The following is a 13,273-nucleotide window of genomic DNA, read 5'->3' as shown; positions in this document are numbered from 1 at the left end:
CCACGGTTCAGCCCTACGGCGGCTTCGCCTCGCTGCCGGTCTCACCGTAATGGGATTCTACTTTGGCTGCACTGCACTCGGCCCCATCACCGGCGGCGCTTGGTACCAGGGGCGGAGCTACAGGGTGTTCAGGGTGGGCCGCGGCCCACCCTGGGATTTTGGACCAGGCTATACCTTACGTATTAGGAATGGGCAAGAGAAAAATAAAAAGCCCAATATGACCCATATGTGGCTAGCCCACGAAGAAACGCACGCAGCTGTTCGGGCCACTGCTCGTCCTTTGACCTCGCTCCCTAATTTTTCTGTCATCTCGCCGCCACGGCTCGCTTCCTGCCTCTCGCGTGCTCGCTGACCTCGTCGGACGCCGTCCCTGCCTACCTCGCCGTCCCAGGAGTGGAGGAGACGATTTCTTCTCTGTTTGCCCCGCCCAGCGCTCGAAGTCTCCGTGCATCTGCGGTTACCACCGCTCAGGGTGGACGCGGTCCGGTCCGGTCCGGGCTTTGACCGAGCCAGCCTTTGGACCGGCCGCGGCCGGTCCGGTCTGGACCGGACCGAGGTGGCCAGCGAGCCAAATTTCCAGGACCGGACCGAGAGGAGCAAAGCTCGGTCAGCCCGACTGGACCGAACGGGACCGATGGCTGGGACTCGGTTTAACAGCCTGGGAGTGCTTTGTTGGCCACTGTTTAGGCTGTTTGGATGTATTTAGACTGTAGCTGTCCCTGTGAGTGCTTTATTAAGCGTTTTGGCCATTATTTAGCAGTGCCCTGTTGCGCTTTTTGGCCACAATTGAGGCTGTCCAAATTTAGTGAGTGCTCTGTTTCTTATAATGACTAGTATGTCATAACTAAATTTGAACAACATTTTATTTGTATTTTGGACATCAAAACAAATGATTTTGAGAGGAACAATATCACAAAAATCACATGCACAAACATTGATCACTACAGTTTTCAGATAAGTTTCTTCACATAATTTTGGACTGAAACAACAGGAATATCACAGCCACAAACAACTAATTGGACAGCAAGCACATGACTAATTTTGGACATCAAGAATAACTAAATTTGGACAGCATTTCCTTTGTTTTTTGGACATCCACAAACTGATTTTGACATGAAAGATGGCACAAATCAGGTTAAGCACAATATCACATCCACAAACATAAGGTCTTATCATCATTGAACGACACGATTATAAACTTGCTCTAACAATTCCAAGTCCATGGCAATTGACAAGTTGAACATAACACAAATGAGAGGTTCATCTCCAAGCTAGCAGTGACAATTCATAGTTCATGACAAACATAACAGAAATGCAAAAGTAGCCTTCACATGAGAAATATCACTTTGACATTCATCTCCAAAATAGCAAGATCAACATCCACATGATGAATGTCTACAAGCATATGAGCACAAAATAGCATATGAGCACAAAACAACATATGAGCAAGCATATTCAGCAAGCATATGACCAAAAACAGCAAGCATATGAGCACAAAATAGCATATTCAGCAAGCATATGACCAAAAACAGCAAGCATATGAGCAAAAACAGCAAGCATATTCAGCAAGGATAGAATCATACCTCTCCGGAACAAGAACTTGGCCTTCAAAGCATCGACCGCACCATCATTGTTTGAAGCGTTGTCAAGTGTGACGGACATAATTTTGGTCTCAATATTCCATTCTAGCACAACCGCATAGAGAGCATCCGCAATGACATTTCCAGAGTGAGGAGGATCCAACTCTATGAAAGCAAGCACACGGGTTTGTAAGTTCCAATTCTCATCTATATAGTGTGCAACCACACACATGTAAGATAAGGTTTGGTTGCTTGTCCACAAATCTGTAGTTAGACATATGGAGCTCACACCCTTTAGGAGAGATTTCAGCACCTCTTTTTCGTTCTTGTAAACCCTCATGCACTCGGCTCGTATTGCCTTCCTTCCAATGGGTTTATAATTTGGATTCATGCATTTCATCAGAATGTTGAACCACTCATGTTCAACCATTCTAAATGAATACTCATGCACACATATCATCTTAGCAATAAGCTCCTTGACGATTCCTTGGTTGTACTCAATAGAGGGGTGCATTGTTGGAGCACTTGTTGGACCATTGATTTTGCGCAGTTCAAGAGTTGTTTGGATGGCATTCCTAGCGATCTTGTTCCTTAAACCTTCACATTTTAAGATATGCCTTCCAATAGTTGAGGTGCTGCCACCTTGCGTATACGCATACCTCTTTTTGGGACAATAATTACAAACAGCCTTCAACACAATCTCTCCCGGATGCTCCGTCGATGGCTCTTTGACCTTGTGAAAATGGGCCCAAACATCCGATGACATCCTAACAGGAGCATTGGCTCTTCGCCTCTTGTTCTTTTTCCTTTCTCTTGCCTCCTCCTCACTAGATACAACATGCACAAGTGATTCCTCGGACATAGTGTCACCTTCTAGTTCATCAGCTGATTCCTTATACCCTTCTGATGTATCATCATCCGACATATCAGCACCCGGTTGTGGTGGGACTATAAACAGATTTTGCTCCTCATATTCCCCATCGTCCTTGTCCTTGTCCTTGTCCTCATCCTCATCCATGTCCACGTCCTCGTCCTCGTCCTCATCCTCCTTCTCCTCGTCATCTACCACCTAACACACATGAGCACACAAATAAGCATCAAGCATCACCTATATGGTTATATGGAAATATGGCTACATCAAGCATCAAGTAAAGCAATCTTACAATAGTAGAGGCAGCGGCTTCCGCGGCACGCACGCCGGCACCGGTGCGGTCGGGGAGACGCCTCGGAGGTGGATGGTGTTTTTTTAACCTACAAATCAACTCTCCCGTTGGGGCATTGGGAAAGTCTTTCGCCTTCTTAATCTGCACCTTAGGCTTCCTCTTCTTCCTCGGAACCGGCGGAGGCAACGCCGAATCTTGTCTAATTAGGTAATTCACGCTTTTCTCCTTTGCCTTCGCCTTCGCATTCTCCTTACCAGCACCCTTTCCCTTCTCATTCCCCTTCTCCTTCACCATTATCTACAAAACACAGCACATAACTCAGATTATCAGGTTACAAAAACAGCAAATATCTCAGACCATGGTACACATCACAGGGAACGAGTATGAACAAAATACGCACAAAATCAGGTTGCATCATACAAAATGAACAGGAACAGGCTTTTGTAGCATAGAAAATCATCTACTACTAGTGAAAATGAACATAATTATCTCCTGAATCCTGACCATTATCTAAAAAAACAGCAGCACCAGGGGATCACTAGCGGCATTCTCGAACCTGCGGCTGCTGGTGTCTAAGAATTTAGCTGAAAAATCAGGTTCGAGAATGAACACCAGCATCACACAATTCCCCTCTCATTCCCCTTCTCCTTCACCAATCACCATTATCTCCTGACCAAACACTACATCTCCAAATCTCCTATCTAAGTTTCTCTGAATCATCTCAGTTTGGCGAGGGCCGAGGGTTACAGGTTAGGGACACATTACCTTTTCCTCTTCGTGGCGCTCGGTGAGGAACCAGGGAAGGACGGACCGACGGCGTGCTGGCCTTGCTGCCTCCCCGACGTAGATGTGCTCCTCCAGCTCGGACTCGGAAGAGATGACGCCGTCGGTGAAGGGAGAGCCGCGGGCAACGGCGCCGTCGCCTTGGGTTAGGGTTAGGGATAGAGCAAAGGAGGAGGCGCCTCTGTTTGTGAGGAGGGGGAGGAATCGAGCGAGGAGGGAGGGGATGGAACGAGGGGAAGGGGTGCTCGGCAGGGCCTCTATCGATCTGTTACATTAGATGGGCTGGGCCTTGCGCCATCGGTCCGCTCGGTCGGCCCGGTTAAAAACCGGACCGGACCGAACTTTTTTCGGTCTGCTTTTCTGGGCTCGGACCGGCACACTTTTCTATCGGGCCTGGACCGTACGGGCCGGTCCTAAACGGGCCACGAGCGGGCCGGAAAGCCCGCTCGTGCCGTCCAGGCTGAACCACCGCCCTGCGTGTCTGTGCCCCTGCCCAGGTGCGGCAAGCCAGTAGCCGGCAGTGCCCCATTGCCTGGCGGGCGGTGGCTGGTACCCCTGCAATCCAGAGCCGCCAGACTAATCTGCAATTTGCCACTGTACAAATTTTCGATCTGAGGTACAGCCCATTCCCCATCTTTTGATTTAGGGATTCTAATTGCTATCCATTCTAGTGCGGTACATATGTTGATGAACTGATGGACACACGTTTGCACATAGTCTGTTCCATTATGTCATTATGATTGATAGAAACAAAATTATTATTGCAGAAGTATTGAAGAATGAAGAGGACATGAAACATCTCTTTTTTCAGAGACATGCTATGAACATAGGAAGAAGGCTAGTATGCCGGATGTGGCCGATGCAGAAGAACTAAGCGGAGAACTTGTGGTAGAAATAAAAACTCATGAACCAGCAATGTCTATGCCGGATGTGACGATAGAGCAAGATCACATACATCCAAGGCGAATGAAGAAGATATAATGTATTCTTTCATGGCAATGCAAAAAGGGTAGGCCAGAAACATAGTATTCTTTGAACTTCTCAAGGTATGTGGTATGGAACTTGTTGGCTGAAAGATACTTTGCGTCCTTCTTTTATGCAAAACTAAGACTTAATTGAGAATTCTCATAAGTTTGTAAGACTTAATTGTCAAAAAAATTTGGACCACCCTGATTTCAAATCCTAGCTCCGCCACTGCTTGGTACCGGCGACGCTTGGTACATGGACTCGGGCGCCACCGCCCACATGGCATCTCATCGCGGCACTCTAACCTCCTTTACTCCGGTTCATACTCCTACTCGCATCACCGTTGGTAACGGTTCCTTTTTACCTATCACACATGTTGGTCGTACTTCATTTTCTCCCACATCTACGCCTATCACTATGTCTAATATTCTTGTTTCTCCTGATTTAGTTACTAACCTTGTATCTGTTCGTCGTCTTGCTCGTGAGAATCTCATTACCGTTGAATTTGACGATGTCGGTTTTTCTGTGAAGGACGTCCGTTCTCGGATGGTCCTTCATCGTTCTGATAGTCCCGACGAGCTCTATCCTGTTAGATTGTATTTACATGTGTATATTGTAACGTTGTATACCACCTCATTATATATATATGTGATAGGCCACCCCTAGAGGGTTGTGCCGGTTCTCCCCAAAGCCTATTGTCTTACATGGTATCACGCTAGGTTACGTCCGCTTCCGCCTAAAAACCCTAAACCGCCGCCGCCGCCGCCGCGCCCGCCGTCGCCGTCGCCCGACTGCTATGACGTCCGCCGCTGCGTCCGGCTCCACCGCCACCGGTTTTCTGCCGGCCTCCCTCGTGGCACTTCTCTCGAGGCCACTGGATGCCGCCTCCCTTCAGGCGCCGATCGGGACACGGAGCGTCGGCTCCCTCTTCGCGCTCCCGCCGGCTGCTACTTCGCCTGGGCAGGCGCTTGTGGCCCACACCGCCGCCGCCCCGTCAACCGCGGCTATCGCGCCCTCGGCCACTGCGCCGCTGGTGGCGGAGGACGTCGCGCTGGCAGGCTTCGCGGCGTCAACCGCGGTCATCGCGCCCTCTGTCACCGCGCCGGCTGCCCCTCTGACTGTCTCCACGGTGGTCTCACCTCAGCCAGTCTCCTCGATGGGATCGCAGCCGCCGCCGCCGTTTCACTTCGGCCATCTCATCACCATCAAGTTGTCGTTGGACAATTACATCTTCTGGCGCGCGTAGGTTCTTCCGCTTCTTGGGAGTCACTATCTGCTTGGCTATGTCGACGGCTCTCTCCCTTGCCCTCCTGCGCTGGTTGACAGCGTGCACGGTCCGGTCTATAATCCGGCTCACCGTGTCTGGACAGGGCAGGATCAGGCGAACCTCTCCTCCATCCAGGGGTCGCTCTCTCCGGCCGTTGCTGGGCTTGTTGTCTTCGCCAAGACGTCCCACGAGGCATGGACTATTCTTGAGCGCTCGTTTGCGGCACAGTCGCAAGCTCGTGTATCTGGGCTCCGTCGCCAACTTGGGGAGTGTCAGAAGCTTGACTCCACCGCCACTGAGTTCTACAACAAAGTCAAGAGTCTCGCCGACACGCTGGCCTCCATTGGACAGCCCCTCACCGACTCTGAGTTCAACTCGTTTATTGTCAATGGTCTTGATGAGGAGTATGACGCCCTAGTCGAGATCATCAATGAGAGGGGCAACTCCACGCCCATGCCAGCACACGAGGTCTTTTCACGCCTCCTGCTTACTGAGCAACGAGTCGAGACGCGCCGATCCAGGGGCAACGGCGCCCTCTCGGCAAACGCCGCCACCAAGGGTGGTCGCTCCTCTGCTTCATCCAGGGCTCCTTCGGGGCAGTCACCACCACCCGCCTCGGCCCCTCCTCCTACTGCGACGCTACTAGGGGCTGGCGGTCCACGTGTGTGCCAGCTTTGTGGTCGCGATGGGCACTGGGCCTCGAAGTGTCACAAGCGCTTCCAGCGGGGTTTTCTTGGTCTCGGCAATGACGGGAAGGATACACGCAACTTTGCTTGTCAGGTCGCCATGGCTGATCGTCCGCCGCCGCAGAAGCCACAGGGACACATTCAGTCCTACTCCATTGATCCCCACTGGTACATGGACTCTGGGGCGACAGAGCACCTGACCAGTGAGATGGGGAAGCTTCACACTCGTGAACCCTACCATGGCTCCGACAAGATCCACACCGCCAATGGAGCAGGTATGCACATCTCTCATATTGGTCAAGCATCACTTCTCACTAGACATGCCAATAGGAGTCTTCAACTTCGCAATGTTCTTCGAGTTCCATCAGTGACACGTAATCTTCTTTCAGTTCCTAAACTCACTCGTGATAATAATGTGCTTTGTGAATTTCATCCTTTTGATCTTTTTATTAAGGATCGGGGCACGAGGGACATTCTTCTTAGTGGGCGGCTCTGCCAAGGTCTCTATCGTCTGGAGCATCCTGGCGTCGCTCGCGTCTTCAGTGGAGTTCGGGTATCTCCGTCACAGTGGCATGCTCGTCTTGGTCACCCGGCCACACCTATTGTCCGGCATGTTTTGCGTCGTCATGAGCTTCCTAGTGTGTCTAGTAATAAAGATGTAGCAGTGTGTGATGCTTGTCAGCAGGGGAAGAGTCATCAACTTCCCTTTTCGGAGTCCAATCGTGAGGTGAAACATCCTTTAGAACTTGTGTTTTCAGATGTATGGGGTCCTGCTCAGACTTCTGTTAGTGGTCATAATTACTATATCAGTTTTGTTGATGCTTACAGCCGCTTCACCTGGCTTTATCTTATCAAACGTAAATCTGATGTGTTTGACATTTTTGTTCAGTTCCAAAAACATGTTGAACGCCTTCTCAAGCACAAAATTGTTCATGTTCAGTCGGACTGGGGTGGCGAGTATCGCAACCTCAACTCCTTCTTTCAGTCGCTTGGGATCACTCACCGTTTAGCATGTCCACATACACATCAGCAGAATGGTTCAGTAGAACGTGAGCATCGTCACATTGTTGAAGCTGGTCTGACTCTTTTGGCCCATGCATCTGTTCCGTTTCGTTTTTGGAGTGATGTTTTCACCACTGCATGTTTTCTCATCAATCGTACTCCCACTCGTGTTTTGAATATGAAGACTCCCATTGAAGTTCTCCTTAATGAACAACCGGACTACACCTTTTTCAAGGTGTTTGGGTGTGCTTGCTGGCCCCATCTCCGTCCATATAACAAGCGTAAGCTCGAGTTTCGTTCCAAGAAGTGTGTTTTTCTTGGTTATAGCTCTCTTCATAAAGGATACAAATGTCTTCATGTGCCCACTAATCGTGTCTACATATCTCGGGATGTTGTGTTTGATGAGCATGTTTTTCCCTTTGCCAAACTCCCTGTGTCCACTACCGAGCCACCTGTCATGCATTCATCCTCTGTTGCTTCTGACCAATTTGATGATGTTGCATATTCTCCTCTATTGTTGCCTAACCATGGTGCAGGCACTGGTCGTGGGGCTCGTTTGGAGATTCTGGAAGTGCCATCTTCCTCTTCGTCGCCATCGCCTTCATCCTCGGCACCTTCTGTTGTGCATGAGGAGCACATGGCGCCCCTGCATGGCCTCGATTTCCGTGCTCATGCACGACCGATCGACGCCCTGGCCCGGTCGCCTCTGGCTTCTGGGCTGCCTTCGCCATCGTCGTGCCCTGCAACCCCGCCGACTGGGCCGGCCTCCTCGGTCCCCGTCTCGCCCAGGGCGTCGGGGCAGTCATCACCAGGCCTGGCCTCGCCCGCCCCTGCCTCGCCCAGGGTGTCTGGGCCCTTCTCACCAGGGCCGGCCTCGCCTGCTCTCGCCTCGCCAAGGCCGTCTGGGCCGGTGTCACCGGAGCTGGCCTCGCCCACTCTCGGTTCGCCCATGGCCTCTGAGCCCCTGTCGTCGGGCCAGTCTTTGCCATGCAGCCCGGAGTCGTCTGTCCCGAGCTCGCCTGAGGTGATTCCTGCATCTCCGGCGACCGTCACGTCTCCGTCACCTTCGCCTCCGTCGGCTCCTGCTGCTGCTCTACGTCCACATACGCGCAATCGGAGTGGCATTTTTCAGCCTAAGCAACGTCACGATGGCACAGTTGCTTGGTTAGCGGCGTGCATGTCTGCTGCTCTCGCAGATCCATCCTCTGAGCCATGCACGTATCAAGCTGCTATGCGCATTCCTCATTGGAGAGAGGCCATGGAGCAGGAGTATCAAGCGCTTCTTCGCAATCAGACATGGACTCTTGTTTCTCCACAATCACGGGTAAATGTCATTGATTCCAAATGGGTTTTCAAAGTGAAGAGGCATTCTGATGGGTCCATTGAGCGCTATAAGGCTCGTCTGGTTGCTCGTGGTTTTCGACAGCGTTTTGGACTTGACTATGAAGACACCTTCAGTCCAGTGGTCAAGCCTACTACCATCAGACTTCTTCTCTCTCTGGCTGTTACTCGAGGTTGGTTTCTTCGTCAGCTTGATGTTCAAAATGCTTTTCTTCATGGTGTCTTGGCGGAGGAGGTTTACATGCGCCAGCCTCCGGGTTTCTCTGATCCGGATCGCCCTGATCATCTCTGTCGTCTGTCCAAGGCAATTTATGGTCTGAAGCAGGCTCCTCGTGCTTGGCATGCTCGTCTTGCAATGGCTCTTCATGCTCATGGTTTTGCATCATCAACTGCTGACTCCTCATTGTTTCTTCTTCAAAGGCCTGAGGTTACTATGTACTTGTTGGTCTATGTAGATGATATCATTTTGGTCAGCTCCTCTCAGTCGGCTGCTACTGCGCTTGTTCGCTCACTTGGTGCTGATTTTGCGGTCAAGGACCTTGGGAAGCTTCATTACTTTCTTGGTGTGGAGGTTACTTCTCGTGATGCTGGCCTTGTTATGATGCAGAAGAAGTACTCTCTGGATTTGTTGCAGCGAGCTGGGATGCTTAAGTGCAAACCGATGACTACACCCATGTCTACCACTGATAAGCTCAATGCTGTTGATGGTGTGCTTCTTTCTTCTTCTGATGCGACAGAGTACAGGAGTATTGTTGGTGGGCTCCAGTACTTGACGATCACGCGACCAGACATTTCCTATGCTGTTAACCGAGTCTGCCAGTATCTGCAGTCACCCCGTGACACTCATTGGTCTGCTGTTAAGCGGATTTTGCGCTATATTCGTTTCACGGTGGCTCATGGTTTGCATATTCGGCCGTCTAACTCTGGTTGTCTTTCAGCATATTCTGATGCAGACTGGGCTGGCAATCCGGATGACAGGCGATCCACGGGGGGTTATGCTGTCTTCTTTGGCTCTAACCTGATTGCCTGGAGTGCTCGGAAACAGGCTACTGTCTCGCGTAGCAGTACTGAGGCTGAGTATAAGGCTGTGGCCAATGCCACATCAGAGATCATCTGGGTACAGTCCTTGCTTCAGGAGTTAAGTATACCCCAATCACAGCCTCCTGTTCTTTGGTGTGATAACATCGGTGCTACATACCTTTCTGCAAATCCGGTATTCCATGCCCGAACGAAACACATTGAAGTTGACTATCACTTTGTGCGTGAACGTGTCTCTCAGAAGCAACTACAGATCAAGTTTATTTCTTCCAAGGATCAACTTGCTGACATCTTCACCAAGCCATTGCCTTTGCCACAGTTTGAGACTTGCAGGCGCAATCTTACCCTTCTAGATTCATTAGAAAGTGGCTAAGATTGAGGGAGGGTGTTAGACTGTATTTACATGTGTATATTGTAACGTTGTATACCACCTCATTATATATATATGTGATAGGCCATCCCTAGAGGGTTGTGCCGGTTCTCCCCAAAGCCTATTGTCTTACATATCCGATGCACTCCTCCGCCACCGCCTCCACCACCGCAGCTGCCCTCGCCGCAGGTGTCGACCTTTGGCATGCTCGTTTGGGACACCCGAACCCCACCACTTTACGTCAAATTCTTAAGAGTTTTTCATTCTCATGCAATAAGATCGACGACCATACTTGTGAGGCTTGTCGTCTTGGCAAACACGTTCGTCTTCCATTTAACGCATCTACCACTATTTCCACTTTTCCGTTTTAGTTATTGCATAGTGATGTTTGGACATCACCGGTTACAAGCAACACGGGCTACCTATACTATTTGGTGATCTTAGATGATTTCTCTCATTATGTGTGGACATTTCCTCTTCGTCGCAAGTCCGACGCCCTTGCCACACTCACCGCCTTTTATTTCTATGTCACCACACAGTTCGGTCGTCCCATCCTTGCATTACAAACTGACAATGGAAAAGAGTTTGACAACGTCACTGTTTGTAACCTTCTAGCCTCCCACGGCACTATCTTCCGCTTCACTTGTCCCTACACGTCCCAACAAAATGGCTGTGCCGAGCGTATCCTTCGCACTCTTAATAACTACATCCGCACATTGCTCTTTCACTCTAACGTTCCTTCCCGGTTTTGGCCGGATGCTCTCGCCACCGCCACCCTCCTCATCAACATCCGCCCGTGTCGCCCACGCTGGAACTATGCCCCTCACCATCTCCTCTTTGGTGCGCCCCCATCTTATGATGGCCTTCGCATCTTTGGATGTCTCTGCTATCCTAGCATCGCCGCCACTGCGCCTCATAAGCTTGCAACTCGCTCCATTGCTTGCATCTTCCTCGTCTACCCACCTAACACTAAAGGCTACTGCTGTTACGACCCTATCTCACATCGTCTATTCACCTCCTGACACGTTTACTTTGATGAGAAGGTGTTTCCCTTTCAGCAGCAGGTACCTCTTGTCGCCCCGTCGCCGCCGACCACCGGTGGCCATTCGGCAACCCCCTCAGGTGGACGGCCCCGCTCGGCTCTTGGGCCGCCTCCAGGCTTTGGCGGTTCCCGCGCCGTGGGACAAGCTGCGCCTCGCGCCGCCACGACACCCTCGCCGTCACCACTGGCCTCGCCGCCGGCTCCCTCTCTGGCCGCCTCGCCAGCGTCTTCGCCAGCCGCCTCGCCAGCCGCTTCGCTGGCGCCCTCGGTGGCCGCATTGCCACCCCCGCCGGCCTCAGCTGCCCCCTCACCGGCTCTTGGCTCGGCCATCGCCGCTGACACGCCCACCGCCGCCGTCTCGGCTGCTGTCATGGGCCCTACCGCCGCCGCTGGCCCGGCTACAGCCACGGGCCCCACTGCCGCCGATGCCCCGCCTCTCGGCATGCTGACTCGCGCTCGGGCCCGTGTGCTCTGGCCGAGCACGCGCTACTCCTCCGACGAGTATGTGTGCGCCGCCTCGACTTCGACGCCGTCACCCATGCCCACCTCTGCTCGCGCTGCCCTTCGTGATCCAAACTGGCTTGCTGCGATGCGTGAGGAGTTCGACGCCCTGCAGCGCAACCGTACGTGGCAGCTTGTCCCGCGGCCTCCCCGTGCCAATGTTATCACTGGCAAGTGGGTTTTCCGCCACAAGACTCGCCCCGACGGTTCCCTCGAGCGCTACAAGGCGCGTTGGGTGGTGCGCGGTTTCCGCCAGCGTGCCGGCGTGGACTTCACCGACACCTTCGCCCCGGTTGTCAAACCGGGCACGATTCGCGCTATCCTCTAGCTTGTTGTTTCTCGTGCCTGGACAGTTCACCAGCTCGACGTGTCCAATGCTTTCTTGCATGGCCATCTCGACGAGCAGGTGTTTTTTCAGCAGCCCACTGGTTTGGTCGACACCGACTATCCGGACCATGTGTGCTTGTTGTCCCGTTCTCTTTACGGGTTGAAGCAGGCGCCCCGGGCCTGGTACCAGCGGATCGCGGCCTTTCTTCAGCAGCAGGGGTTCCGGTCCACACGGTCCGATGCCTCCCAGTTTGTTTATCACGGGCGCCACCACCGCGTACCTTCTCCTATACGTCGATGACATCATCCTAACTGTGTCCTCGCCAGCGGTACTTCAGCAGATCACAGCTCGCCTCGGCACCGAGTTCGCCCTCAAGGACTTGGGGGCTCTCCACTACTTCCTCGGCATCGAGGTCGTCCGCCGTGCCACTGGCTTCTTTCTGCATCAGCAGAAGTATGCCTCCGAGCTCCTGGAGCGAGCCGACATGCTTAACTGCAAGCCTGCTTCCACGCCTGTCGACACGAAGGATAAGTTGTCCGCCGTCGAGGGCTCTCCGGCGCCCGACGCTCCCTTCTACTGCTCCATCGTCGGTGCTCTCCAGTACCTCACCTTGACGCGTCCGGATATTCAGTATGCTGTCCAGCAGGTGTGCCTCCACATGCATGCTCCTCGTGACACCCATTGGGCTCTGGTGAAATGTATTCTTCGGTATATATGTGGCACCACGGCTATGGGTCTCACCCTGACGGCGTCACCCGACACCAGCCTCGTCGCCTACTCCGACGCCGATTGGGCTGGGTGTCCCGACACTCGGCGCTCCACCTCCGGCTACTGCGTCTACCTCGGGCCCTCTCTGATCTCGTGGTCGTCTAAACGACAACCCACGGTTTCACGATCGAGCGCCGAGGCCGAGTACAGGGCAGTGGCCAACGCCGTCGCGGAGTGCTCCTGGCTACGACAGCTGCTTCAGGAGTTGCTATGTGAGGTTCCCAAGGCCACGATTGTCTATTGTGACAACGTCTCCGCGGTCTACCTCTCCGCCAACCCTGTTCATCATCGCCGGACGAAGCATATTGAGCTCGACATTCACTTTGTCCGGGAGCACGTTGCACTTGGTCGTGTTCGAGTCTTGCATGTACCCACCGATCAATAGTTCGCCGATGTCATGACGAAGGGACTGCCTACCTCGACTTTCGAGGGTTTTCG

At 52.5% G+C, this 13,273-nt stretch overlaps 1 protein-coding gene across 1 annotated transcript; it reads right to left on the bottom strand.

Moving 5' to 3' along the window:
• Positions 1-1,055: 1,055 nt before the first annotated feature.
• LOC119350710 (nucleolin-like) lies at positions 1,056-4,055 on the bottom strand. The gene is made up of 5 exons (XM_037618408.1): positions 3,907-4,055; positions 3,509-3,791; positions 2,744-3,040; positions 1,584-2,649; positions 1,056-1,395 (listed from the first exon to the last, which is right to left on the bottom strand). The coding sequence occupies exons 1-5, from the start codon at positions 4,053-4,055 to the stop codon at positions 1,328-1,330; spliced, it is 1,863 nt and encodes a 620-aa protein (XP_037474305.1). The 3' UTR covers positions 1,056-1,327.
• Positions 4,056-13,273: the final 9,218 nt, after the last annotated feature.

Source organism: Triticum dicoccoides, chromosome 1B, assembly GCF_002162155.2.
Source record: "Triticum dicoccoides isolate Atlit2015 ecotype Zavitan chromosome 1B, WEW_v2.0, whole genome shotgun sequence".
Lineage (NCBI taxonomy): Eukaryota > Viridiplantae > Streptophyta > Magnoliopsida > Poales > Poaceae > Triticum > Triticum dicoccoides.
Note: the sequence above shows the minus strand (reverse complement) of the source record. Positions and strands in the feature narration are given on the sequence as shown.